The following is a 27335-nucleotide window of genomic DNA, read 5'->3' as shown; positions in this document are numbered from 1 at the left end:
TTAATTAACAACTAATTTTTTAAAGTGTGAAATTATCAAAATGAAAATTTCATTTTAGTTTAAACTTGAAATTCACTGTTATTATTATTTATAAAAAAATAATTAACATTTTTATATCCATTTGCGTATTTAATGACAATCTGACGTACAAAATATGTTTTAAATATATATATTTTTGTAAAGCTGGAGCAGCACATGTTGCAATGTAGTGAATTAGTTAATTACGAAAAAATTCAGTAAGCATGAAGTTTCCTTGGTGAAAAACCCGCGCTCAAAATAGAAAAGGCCTTTTCGTTGAATGACAATTAATCTGGAAGCTAAACTGAAAATGGACGATATCTATAATTGAAATTTAGATGATTCATGTCTTACAATTAAATTATAAAGAAGCATTTTCACTCGAGAACATTATATATTTCACGACTATATCAAAAATTGAATTGAATAAACAACCTATTTGGCACGTAAACCAGGGATATTCCTAAGGCCCATCTTGCCAAGGACTGACTGAGAGATGGCTGGAGGGTTATCAAGCCCCATGCATCGACTGAACTCATTTGCAAGCTCCACTAGTCTATACTTGTCTCCCCCCACTTTCTTGTTGGAATTGTAGTAACCAAGCCATGCCTGATATGCTGTTGCTTTATTCTTCATCTCTACATGGGATAGAGCTCTTTCCACCTGTTAACAAAATTTTGGTATAATAGCTCCAAATTGATTCGTATATAAACTTGTCCAAAGCATTAGAAGAAGATTAAGAATGTCTCCATTGTATATCCCAGTAATACCTTTTTCTTAGTGTCAGGATCAACTGAAGGTACTGCAGCTTTCTCAACAGGTAAATCTTTTATGGTAGATAAAAAGAAGTCTTCCCAAGGAGCCAGTAGCAGTATGCCCTGCCCTTCTTTCCCTCTTCGCCCTGTTCTACCTAGTCGATGTATATACTGTTCTCTGCCCGCTGGCAAACCAACCTATCCATCAAGGAAGCTCGGCAATTAAAATTGAAAACAAAATATTTTGAAAGAAAGAATACTGTTTGTTTTAACTTCTCTCCAATGCCAACAGGCATCTATTTTCGGCTAATGTATTGAGCATTTTCTCAATTGTGCATTGACATTCACAAACAGTGCATAAAATCCACATAAACCTTTCTGGGATGCCCACTAGCAAGGTTCAGTAGTGCTGATGGTAAAACCGCCAGTGTCATAGTAATGAATTTTTTAATACATGTTCCAACAGATGCCTTGCAAAAGTGCAATGATGCAAGGAAGGTGTTCTGCGTATATTACCTGTACAACAAGAGTGACGTCTGGATAATCGACACCACGGGCAGACACATCTGAAGTTACCAGGATGAGACCCTTTGACTTCCGAAACTCCTCAGAGACTCTGGTTCTATAACTCTGAGGCTTTTTTGAATGGATTTCTCTTACATTCAAGTTCAACTCACCAAGAAGTTCAGAAACAAGTCTTGTAAACATAGCAGTTGTGCAGAAAACAAGAACCTGATAAACCAATAGCTATATCCTTTTAAAACACTTTTAAGTGTGATGGTAAAACCTGATAAAAGTAAAACCTTATCTACCAAGCAACAGACTAAAGCAAAACATGATTTTCTTCGTTAATCAAGTTTAAAACATGATTTTCTTCGTTAATCAAGTTATGTGTCATTAAGTGAAAGGATAAAAGTGAAAAGCAGTCAATGCAGCTGGTTGCAGATTGCATACCTTATAGTCAACATCATCTGCAATGTGCTCCTTCAGAAGAACATAGAGTAAAGAGAAATGATTGTCTAACGGGGCTACTAAATGCATCTGGCGGACCTGAAATGATCCAAAATAAAAAAATCATAAGGCATTATACATGCATAACCTTTCACATACATATACACATGTAAGTACCTTAATAGTGAATAGCATGAAATCATAACCAATTACCTGTGAATGTGTCTCCTCAGTACCCTCTTGAACTGTATTGATAAATTCATGATCCCGTCTCAAAGCAATATGGCAGACTTGACGCACCTTCACAACAATAATCAAATCCAAATAAGCCCACTACTCCCAGGAAAAGAAACAATCATACACTCAAGATGGAAAAGGAGAAAAGAAAGAAAGACAGACCTCTTCTGGAATGGTGGCAGAAAACATAAGTGTTTGTCGCTGTTTGGGGACTGCAGCAATTATCTTCTCAATATCTTTGCGAAATCCCATGTCTAGTAAATGATCAGCTTCGTCAAGCACCAGGACCTTTACTCCCATCATCCTAGAAGCAAAACCAGCAGTATTCTCAATATGATCTCTAAGCCTTCCAGGTGTAGCAACAAGGATCTGTACAGTATGCAAACTTATAGTTAGCATGTGAACAGAACAGCTAGCCTAAGTGAAACTCAGTACTCGATAACAAGATCTGGAAACTGGTTTTGTATAAGATGATGATTTGTCCAAGGTCAGCATGAAACCCAATTATCATAACCTAATTATTGTTTAAGCCAAATAAGTACATGGTCCCAAGCCTGAAATCAAATCAGTAAATCAAGATGCTATAGGTTTCTGGCTTCTAGCTTTTAGAAAGATGATCTTCACAGAATCATTTTCCAAAACACACCTAAACTTGTCAACACAAATTTGTTTCTCCTTGTTTATTGATGTTCAATGGAAAAATAGTTAAAAAACTTATGACTGATGGTGGAAATGAGTTCTAAGATGTTACTGTAAAAGAAGAAAATAAAATTGTATCCTACAATTTGTGATAGCTGCAACATTAATTCCCAATAAGAAGAAACATAATATTCAGCATCTTTATGTAAAGGTGGTTTAATAGTGTAAGGATAGTTCAGAATCTTCATTTGGTTAATTATTAGGCTTATGCAGATGCACAAAGGTTTACATAAAATAAAAGTGATGGTTATGAGAAAAAGTTTTACCTGGCAAGGGTTTGCTTGCATACGTTTCTGTTCTAAAGCAAGTCTTGTCCCTCCAATCACAACTTGAACACCAATGGTAGGATGATACTTCAGCAGTTTGGTGGCTTCTGCAGCAGCTTGACTTGCAAGCTCTCGAGTTGGGCATATAACCAGAACAAAAATTGGTGGCCGCCTTTGATCACAATCATTTGGAGCAGACTTTGCAACAACTTCAATTGATGGAAGCTGTACAAAAACACTTAAAAATTAAGTAGAATCAATACCAGTAAAGCACTATTTATCTGTTAGTACAGATGCAATAAAACAACCAATCAGTTTCCAGCTCAAACTTAATATGTTGAGGTTCAAGTAGACCCTTTTTTTTGTTCTTTTATCAAGCACACTCAGAGCCTGATTTATATCTTAAAATCTTTTAAGATACTGTATGATAAACACTGAACCTTCTTTGATACTCCCACTGCAAACTAGCTAGACAAAAGGAGAAATAAAAGGTTATAGTAGACCCATGCCCGAACAACCAAAACAATTAAAAAAAAAAAAAACAGAAACAGAAATGCACCACCATCATGATACAGTATCCAACTGATTTTGATGCCCAAGGTACTAAGCCAAGATCATGAAGTTAAAAATATGAACATTCTACTGATAAAGGGAGCATTAACCACTAATTCACTAAGACAAACACATATTATGAGACTTACCAAAAAGGCTACTGTTTTTCCAGTGCCTGTTTTAGCCTTGGCAAGGATGTCCTTACCTACAAATGTTAACTGGAATAAGTGCCACAGCAATGAATAAACTCAAGATACAAGAGAATGATGACAAAAAAATAAGTAATAAGTTGCTTCTCACTTAATATTATTAATTAGGGACAGCCTAATATTTTGAATACTGATTCTACACATAATTAAATCAAAACTATAACCTCCACTCCACGCAAGAAGGATCCTAAAAGGAAAAGGGTAAATAAGGACAGGGTATTATCATATCACATGATTCACATCCTCCACGGCCACTAAAGAAGACAAACCTTTGAGAATTAATGGAAGCGTTGCCTCCTGCACAACAGTCATTTTCTCATACCCAGCATCCTTGACTCCTTTTAATGAAAGTGGGGAGATTGAACATTGGTCAAACCTATAGCACCACATCTTAAAAGTCAAACATACAGAACCAAGAACAATAAATAATAGCGAATCAGGAGAGAAGAAAACGGTCAAGTACATGTGAGAGTCACAAAAGGTAAACACGAAACAACATGGATGTATGAGCACAAGATTCACCTTCCTCTCCATATTAATTATATTCCTATCCTCCTCCGCAAATACAATACATTTGGCTTTTAATATTTGCCCACTCTGCGAGTAGTCACAAAATCGCCCACCAATTTCCAAATTCATGCCATAGAAAGCATGGAACAACAACAACCCAGTAAGTAAAGTTGCACAATTCTATCCATCCAACACCTCAATCAAATAGATATCCAAAAAAGACACAGTCCAATCAAACTCCAAAACAAACATATAGACACCCTCACACCCCCTCATTCCTTTATTTCGGTTTGTTCAACTACAATTCCCAAACAAGTACCCAGTACCATAACTTTACATCATTTACCCTATTGTACGCAATAATCAACATACACTATACAATCACAGAGGAAGCAATACCCAGGAGTAATACAAGACAATATTTGATAGTACAATGAACACACCTGGTGTCACTCAAATAAGAATCAGATCCTCCAGGTGAAGAAGGTCTTGGAGTTGACTCAGTGGTCCTCTTTTGTTGACCAAACAAAGCACTTCTACTTTTGTTCAATACCTCCTCATCCTCACTCTCTTCATCTTCATCTTCTTCACTAAGAAACTCTCCAATGCCACCAACCTTCAACTTTCTTCCTGCTACATCATCATCATCATCATCACTCTTCAATTGAAACCTTCTCCTCGCATCAGCATTGTGTCTTCCCCTCCTCAAATCCTCACCCCTTCTCTTCCCCAACATAGAAGCCCTATTATTCCTCCGTGATTTATCTTCTACTTCTTCCTCATCATCATCGTCATCCTCGCGACCCAACCGGCGGCTGAAACGGGAGGTTCTGGTGGAATCGGAGAAACGGTCGGAGCGGCCGGTTCGCAAGTCGTCGACCCAATCGCTGAGTTCGGCCTCGTCGTCGACAAGACTCTTGGAAACCCTAACGTTTTCTCTGCTATTCCGGTGGGCACGAGTGGAGAAGGGGCGAGGCTTAAACGATGCGTTTCGAAGGGCGAGGTGGGTGAAGTTGAACTTGAAAGGGAGTAAGAAGGTTCTAGAGAGCGTGGGTAGAGTTTGGGACTTCATTGGGAGGAGAAAACGAAGGTGTGATACTGATAACAGCTTTGGAGGCATAGCAAATGCAGAGAGATAAAGAGTGTGAGCTTCTTCAGTTTTCAGTGTTGAGTGTTCAACCATACCCACAAAGGTTTTTGTGGAGGCAAACTAACAAGGTTTTAGGGTTTAAGAATTACTACTCTCTTTTTTTATCCTTCTGCCTACCCATTTCTTGTTTTTGTTTTTTTTCTTTCTATAATAAAAACTATGAAAATGTTTAAGATTTTATTAGATATCTGAAAGTAATATGATTTTTATTAGACAAAAATGTTTATTGCGTTATTATATTTTTATTTAACAAACAGTTTTTTAAGAAAAATCATGAAATTTTTGCTCATTGGAAATCAATCCTAAGACTGAATAAATTTGGAAATAATATTTATTAACAGATATTTTTAAAATACTAATAATATGTTAATACGTGTCTTTTTTATTAAAAAATTATATTAAAAATGTTTATATTTTAATTTTTGAATCAATAATTTAATAGTAATAATTAATTTTATTACAATACTTCAATTAATACATCGATAAGAACCATTGTCCAATAATAAATTTTGAGTTATACTTTTTTTAATTTTTTAATCAATACTTGAAAAATATTTCGTAACAACTTATATTCTCTAAAAAAATTAATATAACGTTTTATAAAAAAATAAATATATTTTAAAACATTATTAATATTAGTTAAATGATCGATAACAAGTTTTTTTAAGAATGTATTTCTTAGAATTATTTGTAAAAAATATATTTTACCTATGTTAGACTAGGGGTGATATTATTTTTAAAAAGAATTTTGTTAATCTTAATACTGAAAATTGAAGATAAACAATTAATAATAAAAAATTTATTAAAAAAATAAGTATTTATTATATTTTAATTTGTGAATGCTTAAATTTTGCTCTAATTATTAAAATTAACAAAACTCTTTTAAAAATAAAAAATTTTATTCTTTATGTTAGGACAATACTGTGTGTAGTACGTGATTATACAATGAGTATCGTCCTTTATTTTTCTTATAATTCCAACGGTTATTTCAATAATATTAAATATTTTTACACTAAAATTTATTATTAATTTAAAATTTTAATTAATAAATTGTATTATATATCTGATATTTTAATTTTATATTATTAAATTTTAAATTACTTTATAAAAATATTAAAATTTAATTACAAATAAATATTAAATTATTTATTTAGCAGCTAAAAATTTACTTGATATTAATTCAAAAATAAAAAAAATGACACGTGACATTTTTAGTACAAAATTTAAAAATTGGAAAACAAAAAAAAAATAGTGTAAAAATATTTAATAGTTTTTATAATTAAATTTTAATATTTGATTGAATACAATTTAAATAGTTAATAAAATCGAAATAGACAATAATACATTTCAACTAAATAATAAAATTTAGTGCAATAATATTTAATATACAATAAATAAATAATTAAAATTATTTTAAATAAATAATATATATTAAAATTTAACTTTTTTCAGTCAAAAAACCAAAGAAAAGAAATAAGCCTTTTTTTAACGTATTTACGTCAAATTTTAGTGATTCAAATAATAAAGTCATTTTTTGTGTTGATATGTTTTTTTAATTAATCTTCTTCTTCTTTTTCTCTTCATCATTTCTTTTTATTTTTAAAAAAAATAATATTTGGTGAGTTCAACTATTTTTTAAAAATTAGTTCATTTTATTTTTTTATCAAACGCCTGAAATATTCTTTTTCTTTCATTTCTTTCTGTCTTAAATCAAATAAATTCTCAAATTAACCCTTAAAATCGTATGAGTTGAACATCTTAATTTTTGAGATATTAAAATACTTAATTAATTTTTAACTTCGTAAAACAATATTCACTTTACCCTTTTTCTAAGATAAATAATTTCCAAATTATTTATACAATTTATTCAATATAAGTTATTAAAATATATTTTAATTTATTATAATAGGTTATATAATCAATTACATGATGTAACATATATATCATGTAAAAACAATTTATTCAATAAATATTTAATTAAACTGAATTTCCAAACATATCCTAAAATAGTTATGCATCTAACCCCAAGTCATTCAGAAATAATCAGTAGAAACTCAAAAACCATCTCTTCCCCTGAATTCTAATTTTGATTGCTTTTAATGATATGGTTCTAATAATATTTTTTAGTGCGACGAAAAATAGTTGTTTGAACTCAAAGCTTCATTTTCAACCCTTAGTTCCGAAAAAGGATAATATCTTTAAAATATATTCGTAAGGATAAGTGTATTAGACAAATGATTGTAAATTTGAGAAAAAGAATAAAAAATATATTTAAAATTGTAAAAGAACATTCCATTAATCTAATTAGAACTTACAATGTATACATTAAAAAAAATTGAATGTATAAACAAAAATATCGATATTTATGTCAAAAGAAATCGAAGTTAAAATAAGAAAAAGAATTGTAAATGTCATAATTTATTGAGAAAATGTAAACTTCAGAGAGTATATTTTGTTATAAAGGAGTATATTTTTTTTTAGTTAAAAAAATTTATTTTGGTATCATCTTAATATGTATCCGTCCTATAAAAATTATAAATATTTTGCCAAATTTAAAACGAGACAATTAGCCCTAATTAGATTTCCTTAAGACTTATGCGAAGTGTGTTTTTTTTTTCTGTTTTTAAAAACAGTTTTTTCTTTCTAAAAGTTTAAAAAAAAAATTAAAATTATTATAAAATATAATTTTAAAAATTTAAAATCAAAATAGAAACAAACAAACAAACTAGTTGTTCTTCCATTTTGCTAAACGAATCAAAAATTTCTCAACATCGGAAGGGTCACGCAGAGAATGAGCAGCGTTGGTGTCCTTTGCAATGTCAGAAACAACGATGGGAATTCCACTGTCTCTGATAACCTGCATGCATTTTCATCCAGAGAAAATCCTCCATTAACTTAATTAAGCAACATTATAATGTCTTGATTATGTATAAATGCTTAGACCTCTTATTTTCTAAAACTAGTTCATAAATTGAGGTTTCTGTTTAACAAACCGTACCTTAAAAGCATCTTCATCTGTTTTGTCATCCCCAATGTACATCGGAAGAACATTATTAAAATTGTCAAAGCCGAAAGTGTCAAGCAAATACTTTAGAGCAGAACCTTTATTCCAATCTATTCTTGGACGTATCTCCATAACCTGATCAAGGATATTTAATTCATGTTTAAGTTCAGGTTTTAGAATCCAACAAAATTGTATTCATCAATGGCAAAGGTTTTTTTTTTACCTTTTTTCCTTCTGAAATTTTAAAATTGGGATAATCTGTCATAACAGACTTCACAATTTCTTCAAGAACATCCACATCCTATGATTTTGAGAAGCAACATATAATTACATAAGCTTATATTATTTGTTGCATATATATTTTTAAATTAAATTAAAAATTTAGTCTTTACATTTAATACTATTTCTTAGTTTAATGAGTCTCTGCAAGGAAAAAAAAAAGGTTCACTTTTTAGTTTTTATATGATTTATTTATTTATTTATTAGTTCCTAATATTTGTTAACATTATAATGATATTAGTTTTTTTTATAGGAACAAAATATATAAAAAATTATTAGATATAGAAATGAAATGTGAAAATAAAAGTCATACAAAGATCAAAACAAAGTATAAATTTATTTCATACCTATAACAACTAAAACAAAAAATATTACTAAGTATAAGAATTAAATCTAACATCATTATATCAATGACAAATAGCTATTTTATAAATATATTTTATAGAAACTAAAATACTAATTTTTAAAAAAGATTAAATTGAAAAATTAATGTTAAGTGTATGCACTAAATTTTCAATTTAGCCATAATTTTACATTAGATTTGTCAATCTAGTGTATATATCTACCTCATCCTTCTTCACACGCCGATAGTGTACCGTGACGCAGAACGTATTATCCTCAATGCTAGAGCCCTTTATTCTTTTAATATTTTCTTTCAAAACCTTAATTATCTGCAAGAAATAAATGAAACACTCATGCACTGAAGAAAATGATATATGAAGTCAAGTCTATTCACATCTGTGAGAGAGAAATCAATGTCCAATTTGAATTAGCTTCTAACTAATGGGTTTTCTCAATTGTGAAATTCCACAGTTAAAACTTTTTCATACAAGAATATCAAGCTTTATTAAGCTTATAGGTGTTTATATAAAAAACAGAACTTTTAAAAATTTGAGATAAATAAGTTAATTTAAAATTATACAAGAACTTTTTTTCTAATAAATGCTTGTTAAAAAGTTTATTCACACTAATTCTAAAGGCAAGTCAGACCAAACTAGATGAAGAAGTTAATTTATTTTGAACAGAAAATTAATGAATTACCTCTTGGATTGTAGGTAAAAAATCTTTTGCCGGATGAAAGTGAACAACTTGATTACCCTACCAAGTTAAACACATTATGAGACATGAATAACAAAGTCAAATTGTCACAAGCATCATTTCACTATCATTAAACTTCTCCATTATAATATGAGTTTTGTTCAAACAATGGGAAACTCTTGAACCAAAAAAAAAATGGCAAAATTAAATAAACCTTTTCATCAATAGCCTTTGTCTGATTATTCTGATTGCCATATTTTGAAGAGTCTGATGGAGTTGATATATCCATACCATGGCTTCCAGCATAACAAAGATTCTTTAGCTTCACAAATCCATATACCTAAGCCAAAAGGAAAATAAAGGCAGTGAAAATACACAATTGATAACTAGAAGGAAATTATATATATAGTGCACTTTTCTTTTGAGTGGGTGGATTATTACCTTATCCCTACTCCTTCCACTAACAATGGCAGTGGGAAAACGAGAAGCAATTTCACGTACAGCCGAACGCATCTGCAATTTGTAAACATACCACATTGACCATTAAATTTTGAGAAAATGAAAGCAACAGAACACAGCCACAACTACACAACTTATAAATGAATCACATAAAGTCACCACCAATATATGATGTGGTGTTTATTTTCCCATGCAAAGCACTTACAGAATCACTCATGTAAGCCTTATCAGGGTCATTCACAATCGGTGAGAGTGTTCCATCATAGTCCAAGAACACCACAATCTTTTTTCCTTTGGCAATGCTCATCACTTCGTCAAAATTGTCCAAGGCAGAAGGATGATTTCCCTTGAGAGTAATAATAATTAAGAAAAAGAATCATAAAGATAGCCCTCGTGTATAATTAAGTTTAACTGCTTAACAAAGTATTAAGTAAATTTTTATTGGGTGTACAAGTTTTTAAGCTTACTAGCCAAGAGGCATATGAACATGGCATTGGTTCTCCACTCATATCCGGCTTTGCAAGTGAGGTTGATTTCAAGTTTAGTGTTCTGATGGTTGTGGTATATATCCCAATATACGATGGTTCAAAACGGAATCTTGCAGAAACTGAGCCTTTGCTGCCTGCATTCAAGTGTTTGTGAGAGAGTTAATTGATGGAAATAATGTCTTACTTTTAATATCTAACTAATATACCTGTTATTAAATTTGATTATTAAAAGGTTTCATATGGATACTTAGAACAAGGGGTAACCATAGTCTGAATTAGTATAAAATTTTAACAAAAAAACCTAAAGAAAATGACACTAAACAAGTATATACAGTTTGTGTTAGTTGACCGTTAAAAGAAGAACGCAGAAAGTTCACAAGCCTTTTGTTTTCAAAGGCTGCCTTTGGATTTTTTAATATTAAACTTGACCACTTTCTTATTGTTCACGAAGTGAAAAAAATTAAAAGTGAAACCACGTGATACCCTTATCTTTTCAGAAGATAAAGAAGTTCCTTATCTGGAACTCAAGCAGTCGCATTCTGAATTAGCTTGCACATGAACTGCAAGAATTCATTGAACTAAACACCATGTTATTTTTGTGGCTACAAATTCAATGTCAAAGCTGAGAGATAAAGGTGGCGAATTAAGGTTTGTAAGGTGTCACAATAGATATGGAAAATTGGGAATTCAGTGACTTGAAGTGATCAATACTTCATATATAAAATGGAAGAAAAGTTGTATTTAATTTACAGTTTACTATGATGCGTAATGTTATGTATAAATGAACTGTCTCTAAAGGAACCCAATGCAAACCAATGCTGCCGGATGTATTTGGAAGTATCAGTCATGCATGATTCACATGCATTGGTTTATAGATCATTTTGCAAATGAATTTTGGCACAACTTGTATATAATTCCTCTAATTAAGCATTGTTATTGGAGGAGTCTATGTTGGGAAACAAAAAATAATCCCGCAATCTATCAAGTAATTTACATATTTTAGCAAAAGTTCAGCCGAATGTATTTAGAAACCTGAGGATAAAATTATGCATTTTATTAAAATTTATAAAAATAAAATTCAATACTTACCCTTTTACCATTTAACATACGAATTTTTAATTAAAAGTTATAATTATGTCTTCTTCCAGTAATATTTTTTTCAATCATTAAGTCATCCAAGTTATTGAAAATAAAATACCAAAAAGTTCAGAAAATAGATATTATATAGTTGGAAGAAAAAAACAGTTAATTATAGATATAATTATCAATTTATAAGACTAGCTAGTCAACTCTGATTGGATCAAGATTTATTCAGAAAATATATTTATTCTTGTTTAACTTGATATTGTAATTTTAATTTAATCAAACAAAGAAACTTTTTTAATGTGGGAATATTATATATTCTTAAAATAAAAATACCAAAATTAGAATTTGACATTATTTTCCTTTCCTTTATTTAAAAAATAAGAGTTATGAAATCCATATCTTTGCAAATGTCAACGATCAGCTCACACATACAAATCTAAATAAGAATTCAGAAGTGTTAAACTCTTTTATATATAAAATAATTTTTTAAAAAAATTCAACACAAAAAAATGTTGTGTCTGATGTAGACACTCATTTTGAGTGTTAAAATAGCACACCTCGTAAGAATTTATAGTTAAATAGCCCTTTTATTCATATTTATAAAAGAAAAGTTACACAGACACATTTCACATGAAAATACCCATTCCCATATATTCCATATTTAATTCTAACGTGTTCCTTAATTAAATGTGTTTAATTATCATAAACATTGAATAATAGCCATGGCTTATAATGATCCTGCATTGGAATACCTAAAAAATCCATTATTCTACCATGCTCTTGATTTAAATGTTATTAATTATCATATCAAACATTGAATAACAGCTATAAGCCTATAATTTGTAATGATGCGTTTAAGTCCTTAAAAAATCTGCAACAATCAATGGCGAAATGAAATGCAGTGTTGTTAGATTCATGCCTGCTTCAAAAACCCTTTGATGTCACATTTACTAACCAACATATTTTCAATAGCTGCATTCATGTGTCCTTGAAAGATGTTTTAATTTCACATTAACTGACCAAACATATTTTAAAGAAAAAAAGCAATATAATTTTATTCATGTGCCTTTAAAGATGTTTTGTTTCACATTAAATTACCGAGCATGTTTTAAAGGAAAATGACTAATTGTACAAATATGAATTTTGTAGTGTAAATTCTACACATGAGTAGTGATTGTTAAATAATCCTGATTCTTTTGTTCCAATTTTGTCATAATTCGCTATTCATACCATACAGCAATACGATATATTTTTAATGCCATGAGACTAATTTTTATTTGCATATTTAATTTTTTTCTAAAATAATTGAGCTCCTACAATGCAAGGGAAAGCAAACACAAAGCACAAGTTACATCTGGCAGTAATGTAGCTAACTTTTGATTAAAAATAAAATCTTAACGAGACCAAAACAATTTTCCTCAAGCAAATACAATTTTTTACAGTCTAATTTTTGTACCTATCTTAATTTTGCAATCCTTTGTCTCTCTTTCTTATCACATCATTTATTAAATTTGAATCTTATCATATTATTAAACATAATAAATTAAAATTTTCATCACTAACATAATTATATCATATTATTTAATAATAAAGAATCTAAAATTTATTTCATTATATTTCTCTCTTGTCATATGAGATATATGCATCCTAAAGGGTCACAACTGATCATTATTTTTCCGTCATTTATGAATTTTCCACAGAATTATGAACAATTAACAAATTAGAAAGTGGAATGAAAGAAGTAAGAAAATTAAAAGAAACAGACAGAAACATATGAGGACACAGAATATCTATATGGGGACTCTAGCACAGTAGCATAAGTATTCCTTGTCTGTATTATTACTTAAGAAATTACATCATAAACAAACTTCAGAGGAACAAAGAAGAAAACTTACAGTGAGAAGGGTAGCAAATGAAAGATTTGTTGCTGAACGACGAGTGTTAGAGAATAAACTCTTACGTATCGAATATAGAGATGACAAAGAGTAAAGAGGGAAGAAAAAGAGGTTATATAAGGTTCATAACGTATGCAACAGAACTTAGACTATAAAAGCATTTGGGGGGACAGTTTCATTACATACAAGATGAATATTATATTATACACTCACTATATATACATATAAGAGATTGAAAGAAAAGGAAAAAAAATGATAGGTGTAATTTTATTCCAAATTAATAAAAATTAAAAAGATAAAGATCATGTACAAATATTTAATTACCATTATTATGATAAAATTGGGTGGGATCTCCATTCTACTTCTTTCTTTCTCTCTCTTTTATTTTAATAATGAAATGTTTAATTAGTAAATAAATTAAAAATGATAAAAATCATGTACAAATATTTAAATATCATTGTTGTAATAAATTTGCGTAGTCTTCATTTTACAGATTTCTTTTTCTCTCTTTTAATTCACTAAATGCTTAATTGGTGAATAAATTATTTTTTGAATGTTAAACTTTTGAATATTAAAGATGCAAAATTAATAATTTTACTAAAAACAAAATATTTAATATATAATAAACCATAAAAATTAAATGTTTTTAAAATATTTCCTTTCTATTTCACATATGTAGCATGACAAAATCAATTAATTATTGTATAAAAGGGAAGTTATATATTTATTTTTTTGGATAAACAAAAAAGAAGTTATTAATTTTGTATATATAACATGTACAGTTAGTAGGCCAATTAAGGAAGGTTGTCATGCAATTTGTTATAATACAATTCATTCTGGCTCTACTCCACAACTTTTCCCCATTCTCCTTTTCTTTATTTTAATACATAAAATGTTTAATTCATAAATAAATTATTATTATTTTAATGTTAACTCTATCCAAAATAATTTTTTTTTTTACTAAAAACACAAATTACTTGTATATGAAAAACATAAAAGTTAAATATTTTTAAATAATTTCTTTCCTTTTACATTATTAACATAACAAAACCAAATAAATATTGTAAAAATGAGAATTTGTATATATTTTTTAAGGAAGTCATTGTAATAAACAAAAGGAAAGTTATTAAGTACTCAATGAGAGTATTAATTGTGCATATAGCATTTATGATTGGTAGTGTATAAAAAAATTCATTGGATCCAAATTTAGTTCTTAAAGAAGTTATTAATTAATTTCTAAAAATTATAAATATGAACATTTTAATATGTTATTTATTGAATACAAAAATTAAAATATCTTATTTTTCTAAAAAATTATTAAATACATTAATACATATATTATCATTTAATAATTTAATTTAAAACTAAATATTTTCCATACAATTAGTATGCCAATGGAAGGTTGTGCAAGTTATTTTGTTTTTGTTTTTTGTTTAAAATACATATATTTTTATTAAAAAATTATATTTAAACTGAGAGAATTTATAATATTGTAAAATTAGTTCTTTTTATAAGATTTACTACATGTATAATTCTATTCTATTTTGAAAGGATGAATAAAATAAAGACGAGTTTTACAGTAATTGACTGTGTAGTCTCTTGATTGGCTATAATTAACATTTTTAGATTAAATTTAAGATTCGTAAATAATTAAAATGTTTTAGTATAGAATAATAATTATTGATTATATAAAAAAAAATGCATTGTATGCTTTTAAAATGAACTGTATTTACATAACTAAATTTGAAAAAGATTTAATATAAAACATTTTTTAATAAAATTTATTTTATCATATAACAAATTTGATTCTTTATTTTGAAAATGAGAATTTTGTTATTATAACAATACACACACACACACACACATTTAATATTATACATTTTTACAATAATTTTTAAAAATTATTATAATAATAACATGATATTTTTAATTCTTAAAATATATATTTTCTTATACTTTTAGGTTTTGAAAAGTTGTAATAATAAATATTTATTAAATTATCTATGTTTGTTTATATTTAAATAAACTCTATATATGTAAATTTAACTTTTATTTTTAAGAACAATACAATATTTTTATATATTTTCTTTATATATTTTGTATTTAGTTTATTTTAATATCTATAATCATATATTTTATTATTTTTTATTTTAATTATTGTAATACTGTTTTTCTTTAGTTTTAATATTTCATTATAATAATGATATAGTATTTTAGACTTATGAATTTTTAAAACACTTGATATACTCAGTAAGAACTTATTATTTAATTGCTGGATTAATCAAATTTATTGTCAATAAAATTTTTTATTAAGTACAAATTTTGATTAAAAAAATTTGTAAAAAATAACTATATATATATTATAATAATTTCAAAAAAGTAAGTGTAATATTGATAGATATTGCACCATATATAATTTTAGGAAATAATTAATTATTTATTATTTTAAAAATTTATATAAATATATAACATTGAATATGCAAAAATAATTTTGATAATTTATTATGGCAAGAAACTAAAGTGAATATTTTTCATTAAAATATATTTAAAAAATCGTATTCTTAAAATGAAGTGTAAAACTTGTTGTATAAATATCAATTTGAAATAATAAAATAAATCTAGTTGTATAAATACTTTTCCTTTTTAAGACCTATATATTTAATTAATAATTTTTATTTAAAATTTTAAAAAAATATTTATAATTGAATATTGATTTAATTATACTTTTAGTCTCAATATTTATAATTGAATATTGATCTAAATATTTAAGTTTAATTAATAATTAAACTTAAAATAAATAAATTAAAATTTGGGGGCAACCTCCACCTTGACTTCTACTCCTTTTCAAATTGTTTTCCTGACAAAAAAAAAAGTTTTTCACAACAAACCCCCCTTGAAACGATAAACAAGGAACTAAGAAAATAAAGATAAAAAAAATATGAAAAATTATAAGACCGAGATACTTTTTATATAAAATATCATTTAAATAAGTTAATAGCAACATTGGCTCAACTTTTAAACGCAAGATCTATTTAGTTTTGTGCCAGAATCAATCAAATAAAGGTATATAAGAATCCCTTTAATTTACAAGTTTTAAGTGCATGCGTATAAGTCACGTTTTCTAAAGTGTGTGCTGTTTAATGAGAAAAAGAAATAACTAATAAGAGTGTTTTGGACAAAAAGAAAACTATAATAATAAAGCAAAAGCAAACCTCACTAAATGAAACAAAAGTACGGTGCTTTTCTCACATCCGACCATAAGAGATGTCCGTGAAAAGGTTGAATAATATTTTGCCTCACTGCACTGTCTCATATGTAGCCTGAGTTCAGAGTAAAGCTATATGTGGGAATATTAATGCTCTTTAGCTCTTCACTTGCTACAATGATCGTATATGTTCATAAAAAAAATGATCTTATACTATATCACCCTGTTTAATTATCACGAATTGGTTATAATGAGCTTGTCTGAGTTTTTCAACCAAATTATTTAATTTGTTCAAGTTTGGCTGTTTCTGGAAAATCTAAAATGAATATACTATATGAGTTTAGTTATTTCGAGAGTAATAAAAAAACAAGGAAAAAATAATTACATGTGTGGGTTTATTTATTTCAAGAATAATCAAAGTAACAATGATCAGTTGACAAAAAAAAAATGATGAATGGGATTTTGTTATTCCTATATAGTAGTTGTTTCATATTTTAATTTCCAGTAAATCCGCGTGATTCTCTAAGTACAAAGATATGTCGATCTTTTGGTGGCTTCTGTGGTGGAGTGTGGGAAGTGTCTTTAACAACAAAGGTATTTTATTATTTATATTGTATACATAAATCAATTGTGAGTGTCTTAATTGTTTATAAGACATGGATGAGAGTCAGTTACAGACAGTGATTATGGCAATATAGCTAGACTGTGCAATATCCCTTAAGGAATTCTCCAGTTCAAGTGGTGTGTGTTCTGCCAGTGGACTCAAATCACTTATAATGTTTGTAAAAGTTAACATCATAAAATAATATGAAAATAAATATAACTTGATCTGATGTTTTTGGGTAAGTCTAATGAAAAATTGATACCAAAATGCTATATGTAAGGTGGAAGATTAATTTCAACAGATGGTGTACATTTCAATGTCGAAGTTAGTGTGTCTGTTGAATGAGAACAATAATAAAACATGTTAATGTTAAACGTACAGAAGCATGTTGCATATTAGGTCACGAAACAGTGACTGCGACATTGATTTTAAAATGTCAATAAAGAATATTGGACTTTCTTGAATTGTTCCAAATAATAAATGAAGCCTCCAACTCAAGGAAAAATTTTCGACATTGATTTAAAAACACACACATTTATTGATTTTCAAGGTAACACCTAATCAATATGTCAAGGTTTCAATCTCCACAAATTGTTTTAACACCGACAATGACTATGAATTTAATAGGTACGCCAGTCAATTGTGGAAATAACGTTATCAATGAAACAATGAATTTGATTATGATAACAGCTTTTAAACGCATACACATCTTCTGACTAAAAAGACCAAGAATGAAGCAAGATTGAGCCAGCTTAACAATATTCCAAATATGCAATAAATACATGAGAAATTTTAAAATATAAAGAGATCTATTTCCTCGTTCTATATAAAAGTTATATTAATTTGTATTAAAAAGTTGTCTTATTTTTGTTAAAAAAAATGTTTAATTCAATTCAAAGATTATAAAATTTTATATGTAAGTTATTAATTACAAATATGTAGATCACATGAGATGTGTTTTTATACAAATATTAATCAACTAAAAGCATATCACTATTTATATATGAATAAACATAAAATGAAATGATATGTTTATTTATAAATATATATAACTTAAAATAAAAGTGTTTTTTTTTTACATAAAATATCAAATAAAATGGTCTTTAAATAAATAAATGGTATAATTTTTCATAAAATAAAAATAATTGAATTGATATAACTCTTCTTATATTGACACAAAATGTTATTCATAGTCTTATTCTTTATGAAGAATTAACTTCTAGAGTTCATTTGATAGTTATGATAAGATAAATTTATTTTATTTTATTTATTTATATTTATTTAATTAACAAGATATGATAATTTATTTTATGGGCTTATTGTATCTTATTCCCCAATATAAATTTTAATCTAAAAGATCTAAGTTAGAAATATATAAAATAAAATAACATAATGTATTTAATTTATTATTTTAATTTGTATCAAATAGACAATAAAATAAAACTCTATTTTACCGTTTCTTTATCTCATTCTTATCTAATTTATTATTATATAAATAGACGATAAGTAACTAACTAAATTCTGGCTTTTCTTGTAGTATTTGTCCACTAAAAAGTCTTTAATTTCTTTTCTATTTCTTTAATATCTGACTTTAAAATTATTAACAATAAGCTTCACCGTACAAAATTTCATAATCATTGATCCAAAATAGTCCTTAAAAAGTTAAAAGCACTCCCATTCTTTAGTTTCTTTCTGTCTTTTATTTTTAACCTAACTTGTCCATGCAATGCAAGGCTGAAAGGGTAGAGATGATGTGCTAAAACAACTATTCCAAAAGTACATATCCTAAATATTCTAAGACCCAGTAATATTATCTATTGGGTGTCAAAGTGGACATTAGGATATTTAATTTTCCGAACGACGCACTCCTCAAGGGACCCTTTTCTGCTACGATAGCTTCAATATATAGCCTTCAAATAATATTCTAGAATAAACATATTTTTAAAGATCACTAACGAATAAACTAAACATCTCTAAGATCACGCAACTTCTAACTATATGCGTTGCCAGGTAGTTCTTTTGCATGGACTGGTTCATACAAAGTTTCTTTGGCTTAATTAATGGTGTTGCATGTGGTTAATTGTGGTCAGTGACACCTGATGGGTATTAAGTGGACACACCCCACTTATTCTACCACTTAAAATCGTTGTCTTTTTCATATGCTATTTATTTATAATTTTGTCAAGCTTTAATGATGAAAGTTTTTTAAGGACTAAGTGCACTCAATTATGATCAAAGAACAGAAGAAAGATACTAATTAAGTACCTTTTCAATAATTGGACTTATTTTTTGTAACTACATATTTTGGATTTGATCAGAGCATACAGTTTGAGTGCATCGAGCAGTTACATGCATGGCGTCGTGTTAGCTTAAAATGATATGAGAGATGAGACTTAGTATACATACATATGCAGAGAGCAGTTCGATAATATTTGTCACAAAATTAATAGCTCAATGGAAAAAATTAAACTATTTTTTATGAAATGATTCAACTGAAAAATCTTATTTTTTTTATAGAAATAATAATTTATATAAAAAGTTAATATTAAAAAATGTTAATTTATTTTAAATTTAATTAACTATTATAAAAAATAATTTGATCTCTGATTTTATAAAAGTGTATACTTTCATATTATGCCATGTGTTAACGGTAAATTCGAGAATGTAAATGCATTTTGAAAACAAAGAGCAAGAATCTAAAAGTGAAAGAAAAACTAAACACGGAATAGTAAGGAATGCAAGAAAGCCAACCTCAGTTACAAACCAGAAACTGATATTTAAACCCTGCTAGATTCTTTACTCAAGTTATATGGCCACTTGTCGTATGAGAACTTTTGCAGTTCGCACTCATCTACCCAGTTAAGGATCATCTACGTATCATTTATGAAATTCTTAGCATAGTATTTTAGTAATCAGAAGAAAATGAAAATGAGTATTTATTTTTCAATGTAAAAAAATATTACATAACTTATTTTAAGTTATATACCTTAAAAGTCAAGTACAAGTAAAAATCACATGTTGAATATATATATATATATATATATATATATATATATATATATATATATATATATATAAGAGTAATTTTAGTTATGTAATGTTATATCAGCTGAACTAATATTTGAAATAAAAAATTGTAAATATTCAATGGGCTACCATGGAGGAGCATCTAAGAGCTTGGGGGCGGGGAGGGAATTTTTTACTTTGTTTGCATTCAAATTAAGCAATTATTACTTTTCATACTAAAAGATATAGGTGAACAAGTTCTGTGCGATTTTTCATGATGGATGGCCTCATTGACACTGACAAAAGTTTATTGGTCCTTATCGTAATGCATCGGATCCTACGGATGGAAAATATATAATGCAATTTTTTTTTCAATTAAACGGATAATAAATTTATAAGTATGGAATGTTTTGAATCTATTTATATATCATTTTATACAGTACATTTTGTATAGTTATTAGTATTTTACCTAATATTTTTGCCTAGGCTCACACTAAAAACGATAATAAATAGAGTATTAAAGCATTGTTATCATTTTATCTATACGAAATAATAATAACTCTTTTAAAAATATAAAAATAAATATTTTTCAAATACATTAATTATTAAGCTCTATTTTCACTTTTATTTATTATAAAATTTATATTAACAAGATACTCACATTTTACTTATAAAAAAACATACATTAACTTATTTAATATATGACATACTAATTTAATATTATTTTAGTATTGTGGATATTTATGGAATAGAGACTAAATTTATAACATATATATTTTTTTATTGATTTTAATGAATTTGGTACTTATTTTTATAAATAAAAATAAAATTTTTATTTTTTATATTTATATTTTAAAAAATTATATATATATATATATATATATATATAAACTCACATCTATAGTAACTTTAATGTTTATTTTCTTTTCTATTTCTTCCTCTTTTCTTATTTTCCCAACATGCATTTTTCACCTTGCCAACTTTACTGTCAGATTGTTGCTCTCAAGAATATCACTATACTCCTCTTCTTCCTTCACTACCTCAAAGTGATCAAGGAATTATATATTATATAATAAACATGTTTAGGTATAAAAGAAAGGAGTGGAACAAAGTGTTGCTTTAGGAAATATGGGTATTAAAAACCTCAAACCCATGGGCTCCTAATTTTAAAAGATACTTATAGATGCACTGCACTTATTTGATAAAGAAGAAGAGATGATATTAAAAGTGACTTAACTATAGTGATGATAGATGATAAATTTAAATATCGTCACAAACTTATTTTAATGACAACTTTTAAAGTTTTTAATGATAAATACTATAATCACTATATATGTAATTTCTTATAGTGAGTTAAAAGTTTATAATGAATAAAAATAAAGTTAAAGAAAAAAAACTCTTAAGTTGAATAAAAAATATTAAATTTGTTAAAATATAGCTAAATTTTAAAAAAATATTATAGAATATAATAAATGCATTAGTATGGTTGGATACACTAGTATATTTATACCCGTATCTGTATCTATAGAATTGTATGCCTAATTACTTATACGTAAATTTAAACTCATTTGACTAATAAGTACATATCCATTAACAGTAATTTTTCTAGTCATCCGTAGCCAGCCCCTCTAGCGGTGATGCTAAGGCCCAAAAATGTGGGTATCCACCGTTGATGCGTAAGGTGCAAAAGTTGAAGAATACATGGGCAAGCAATAGTGGAGAGTTCTTGGCAGCGTGTTCAGATTTCTTGTAATGTGGGTATCCTATAATTCAAGTTATAGGGTGATGCCCAAAAATGTGTTTAGGCCTCTAGCTGATGGGACTATGGACTCGTATATAATGATTGGTGCTTCATGACATTCACACTTTCAGCTGCAAAGTTCGAAACTGATCATGTATAAAATTATAAATGGTAAGAAATTAATAAATAATAAAAAATAGCACAACTTATTAATTCACTAACACTTATTAGTTCTCTATAAAAGTATTATAATTTATTTTATTTTATTATTTTAAATTAAAATTAAATTGTATCCAAATAACGCACGTTAATAAAAATCAATATGAAATTTTAATACGATAAATAAAAAATAGCACTAAAAACCGCCTCCACCAAGTTTTGTATCAAATACTATTAACGTTAAAAATAATGATTTAAAGACAAATACATTTTGATAATTTCATTAATATACGTTAAACACACACATATATACATATATATTTAAAATGTTTGACATGTTAAAATCAAAGAATTAATGAAAATTCACCATTTCTTAGGGAGTAGCTATGGTTGAAAATGGACCCACTTGGCATGCAAAAGGAGGTGAAGTATGTCCAGCACTTGTCGTTTGGGTTATATAAGTGGCTAGAAAAGGTTTTCACCTACAAAGAATGAAGACACGATGAAGAAAGGTGATAGAAGTTGATAGATTGTGGTCCTTCCAATAATTTCCCTAATAAGTTTAAACTCAAGTTTGGTTCCCCTTAGTCATCCAAATGTAAATTGGTACTCTTATTGGCACCATTGGGGTTATGGTTCGTGCCTTTGTCTCAGCCATGTGCACCAAAAGTTTGTCGTGCCATCCATGATCTGTCAAATGTTCCTGTCCTTCCAACTCTTTATATAGGTTGCCACTGCCTATATCACCAACCCAACGTTGTTTCCTGTCATGTAAATCACCATAAATTTTGTGAATAGGACTAACTCATTCATCATTTAGACTTTGGATTTTTCTTTTTCTTTTTTTGGAGAGAGAGCCTATTTTGTATTTAAATAATTTAGTTCACAAATTTTTAATTAACAAGTTTCAAAACCTAGCAGTACTAGATTTTGATATTAATTACTCTGAAACTATTTGGAGATATTTGGAAGAGGTCACAAAAATTATTTATAACTATCATAAATTATTTGAATATTAAATTCCTTCAAAGAGATATGGTTATTTACATCTTATAAAAAATATTTAAACTTTAGTTTTAATTGATATGAGATATTTTAATATATATTAATAAATTTTATGATTAAATTTGTAATATAAATGTTTTATATGATAAATATTTATTGAACAAGTACTTGATAAAAATAAATGAAAGAGGTTAGCATATCATGTCACGAACTAAATTAATTATAAAGGTTTGAGTACATGAACAAAGACAAACAAAATAAGATTAATTTACCCCTATGTCCTTGAGATATATATCTAAATTGAGCCGATCGAAGAAGGTGCTGAGCTAGCAAACCTCATGCTTATCCACTAGCAGCTAAAATCTCAATAATTCAACTATATATGAACTTGTTTTCAGGGTTTTACTTTATTTTTTCTACCCTAGTTTCGTATATGTAACAATCGTACCATTACACGTCCACCTTCTCGAAAATTACCAAAAATTTTTAATTAAGGAATTGTTGACTTTATTTTAAATTTAAGTGGCTCAAAATTGGTTGGTGATTGGGGTGCTTTTTAGCTGGTGCCTTAGTTTTGCAATTGTACTGTCTACTTTCAAGTAGATGATGGTGATATCACGGGAAAGTAGTGAAGGGAATTTAGTCAAGCATTTATGTTACAAGAATACATATTCATAATTTCAAGCCTCGTGATATTGACAAAATGTATGAACAGAATAATAAAAGATTATTACTTAAATTTAGTTTGTCTCGTTTTAAATTTGATACTAGATATACTATATCAAGTTAATAGACATTAAAATAACAAACCATCGTTCAAATTTTTTTTTTCATAATCTTATGGTTATGAAAATAAACAATATCCTAGATATTACGTAGATTGTTCCTGATAAGCAAATGCAAGAACATGGTCAATCTGTGATATTTATTACGCATAAATGGCATGTTTTGAGTATAATCAATTGAGCCAACCTTTTAATTAGATTGAAGTGGGTAGGAATTACGACATATACATGCAATATACCTTACTGCAACTTCTTCTGCTACAAATTTACAGAGTTTGAAGGTGTGTTGAGAATATTTTATAAAAAAAAATAGTTCATGAGTCTTATTAATTATTTTAAATTTATTCAATTAATTTTATTGTTAAATTTAAAGCATAAATTATTATTAAAAAAAAAAGTTGAAAATTTTGAGATGTTCGGCTTATAATTAACATAACCTGCATCAATTTTCGACAAGGTGCTGACACAAGTCTCAGAAGTGTGATGAGTCAGAAAAACTTGCTGCATATGTATAAGTAAAAATGGCAGAATGTATTTAAAATGTCAGGTCAACACATTATACGTAATTTGCTCAGATGTGTCTGGTTGACTGCCATAATTTTTTCTATTTTTCTTTATTTTTTTTATTTTCAAATTTTGGTATAGATTTAATTCTTATTATTGTTTAATCAAACTATTCTTATTCACACATTCACTTAAAATCTTGTTCGCTATTTTTATTATTATTTAAGTGAATTGTTCAACTAATCTATTAAATCGCGTAAAATGAAGTGAGTTGGATTTCGTAGTCTATTTTTTAAAAAGATAAAAAAGTGCACTTTTAAGATATTTTTAATACTATTTTTTTAAAATGTAAGTAAAATTTGGTTAACGTACTCTATTTTACTTAATAGTGTCTTATAAATATCATATTTTGTTAATCCAATTATTGATTAAGAGTTCTAAATAATTTGATCAAGTTTAAAATATTTTTAAAATTTTATAATATATTTTAAATATAAATAAATATTATAAAGTTTAACCATGTGAATATTCAAATAATCAAAATTTTCACATACACAATTATAAATACGATAATGTATAATTCAATGATTAAATTAATAAAATTTAATATGGATAAAACATTATTAAATAAAATAAATAATCAGATCTTAATATTAAATTAAATAATTTTTTTTAATTAAAATTAAAATTTTATATTGGTAAATTACACAATTATAGAATAAATCTCTTACCAATATTAAAGTCTAATTTTATTTTAAAAGCAAAATTAAACGTTCTTATAAACAATATATAATTTTTTAAAAAATCGATAAACTTGTCCTTCTTTACCTTAGATTTTGATAGGTTAGTGGTTGGCAGGACAAGATAAGACGACCAACCCATTAGTGAGCTTTATATTATAGAGTTACACTTTCTAAACTCGATGAAAAGTTACATTTCAAAGAGATATTGTTTTTATTTTATTTATTTTTGTCAAAATAATTTTAAGATTTGATTCTCTCACATTTAATATGAAGTTTGGATGAAGTCACAGTTTTCTATTGCCACAATTAATCGTTGTAAAGTTAAGTGTATATAAGATAAAATTAATTGCAATATTATAAGCGTTTTATATATTTTATAATTAAATATTAAGTTTTTATTTCAGTGACATATGCAATACTTCGTGGTCAAGATTAAAGATTGATGCTCATTTAACATCAAACACCTAGTATTTTATATTTGAGTTTTGTTAATATGTATGTTAAGTTAATAAAATATTAATAGTATTATATTTAATCGATAATTAATATTGATATTGAATTATTAACCAATTATATATTAATTTTTCACTGGCTTAATATATTGAATACACCCGTCTAAATTAGGAATGGAGAGAAATAATATTTTTTCACATGAGAAAAAATAAGAATTTAATTTAAATATACTAATAATATAATTTTTTATATTATTATTTAATTACGAGTTGTTATATAGTAATAATAATTAATATGAATTTTAAATTTATGATACATTTTATTTAATTAATAATATATATATATATATATATATATATATTTTACATCAACAGTGGATCAAAATTAAAAGTCAAAATATAATAAGATAAAAATTATATATGACGAGAGCAAAATCAATGATGACAAAGCTTAAATGACAACACAACATTATAGTCTTATTAAAAGTTGGAAATAAGTAGAGGCATGTGCCTCCATTTAGTATAATTAAGTAGGTTTGTCCTTGCTTTATTTGTTTGGCATATATACTGGTTAAAAATAAATGTAAAAATATTATACAGTGTTGAGTAAAATGTTTAATATGTTATAATATTTTTTATTTTTATATAAAACAATAAATAAAATTATATTAAAATTTCTTAATCTATACTTTTAAGTTACTCCTTGGTAAATATTCTGTTGGAAAAATATTTATCTAAAAATATAAATATTTATTTGTAAACGAAAATTTTGAAATATACGGTGAACGAAAAATTAACTGATTAAAAAAAAATGCAAAGGTTATTTATAACGTTGAAAATTTTCTATTGTTCATTTATTACATGGTGGAAGTATGGTTAAAATTTCCAAATAAAAACATGAAATTGATTAAAGGTCGTAGCATTAACATGGCCAAAGATTGAATAGGGTCCAATCTATATTTATTATGGATTTAAAATCAAATAAAGTCTTTTTTCTGTGTTTATTTATTTTCTAATATGAAAAAGAATATGCTCGAGGCTGAATGAGCACCGACAGAACAACACTCTTGCAGACCTCAAATTTGTCGCCTGCCTTCAAATCTCAATTATCAATCTCAAATAAATATTTAACTCTTTTTTTTCACTTCATTTAAAGGCTTTTTTGAATTCATATTCAAAGGTTTGCAATAGATTTTAAGAATAGTTACGAATTCTTTAAAGTTACTCATTTAATTAATTAATTAATTTATGCATATTCTCTTACTGATCATATATCAAAACAGTTAAGAAAAATAAAACTCTGTCTATAGTTGAAATTTTAAAATTTAAACTCTTGCTATTATAATTAAAACTTGTGTAGAGTTACAATTTATTTTTACATAATTGTATTATTATTTTTTTAAATAACCAATATAAATACTTGACCTGAGAGGGATGGGCACCACTGAACGGAAGGCGCCAAAACGACAAGATCGCAATCTTAGCGGGAATTTTGAAAGTCGTTCTTTTTCTTAAACTAATATATTATATTTGAC

General features: G+C 27.0%; 2 protein-coding genes across 2 annotated transcripts; both read right to left on the bottom strand.

Moving 5' to 3' along the window:
* Positions 1–316: 316 nt before the first annotated feature.
* LOC113849905 (DEAD-box ATP-dependent RNA helicase 31-like) lies at positions 317–5420 on the bottom strand. The gene is made up of 10 exons (XM_027480147.1): positions 4641–5420; positions 3957–4063; positions 3628–3683; positions 2927–3151; positions 2124–2330; positions 1938–2024; positions 1728–1823; positions 1290–1505; positions 789–971; positions 317–681 (listed from the first exon to the last, which is right to left on the bottom strand). The coding sequence occupies exons 1-10, from the start codon at positions 5378–5380 to the stop codon at positions 454–456; spliced, it is 2145 nt and encodes a 714-aa protein (XP_027335948.1). The 5' UTR covers positions 5381–5420; the 3' UTR covers positions 317–453.
* Positions 5421–8072: 2652 nt separating this feature from the next.
* LOC113851083 (probable trehalose-phosphate phosphatase 2) lies at positions 8073–10636 on the bottom strand. The gene is made up of 9 exons (XM_027481569.1): positions 10595–10636; positions 10333–10473; positions 10110–10181; positions 9883–10008; positions 9672–9728; positions 9197–9301; positions 8575–8652; positions 8346–8486; positions 8073–8204 (listed from the first exon to the last, which is right to left on the bottom strand). Exons 1-9 carry the CDS (start codon positions 10634–10636, stop codon positions 8073–8075), a joined length of 894 nt encoding a protein of 297 aa, XP_027337370.1.
* Positions 10637–27335: the final 16699 nt, after the last annotated feature.

The sequence above is a fragment of the Abrus precatorius genome, unplaced genomic scaffold (genome assembly GCF_003935025.1).
Source record: "Abrus precatorius isolate BTA unplaced genomic scaffold, Abrus_2018 Scaffold9, whole genome shotgun sequence".
NCBI lineage: Eukaryota > Viridiplantae > Streptophyta > Magnoliopsida > Fabales > Fabaceae > Abrus > Abrus precatorius.
This window is presented reverse-complemented; position numbering and strand designations above follow the sequence as displayed.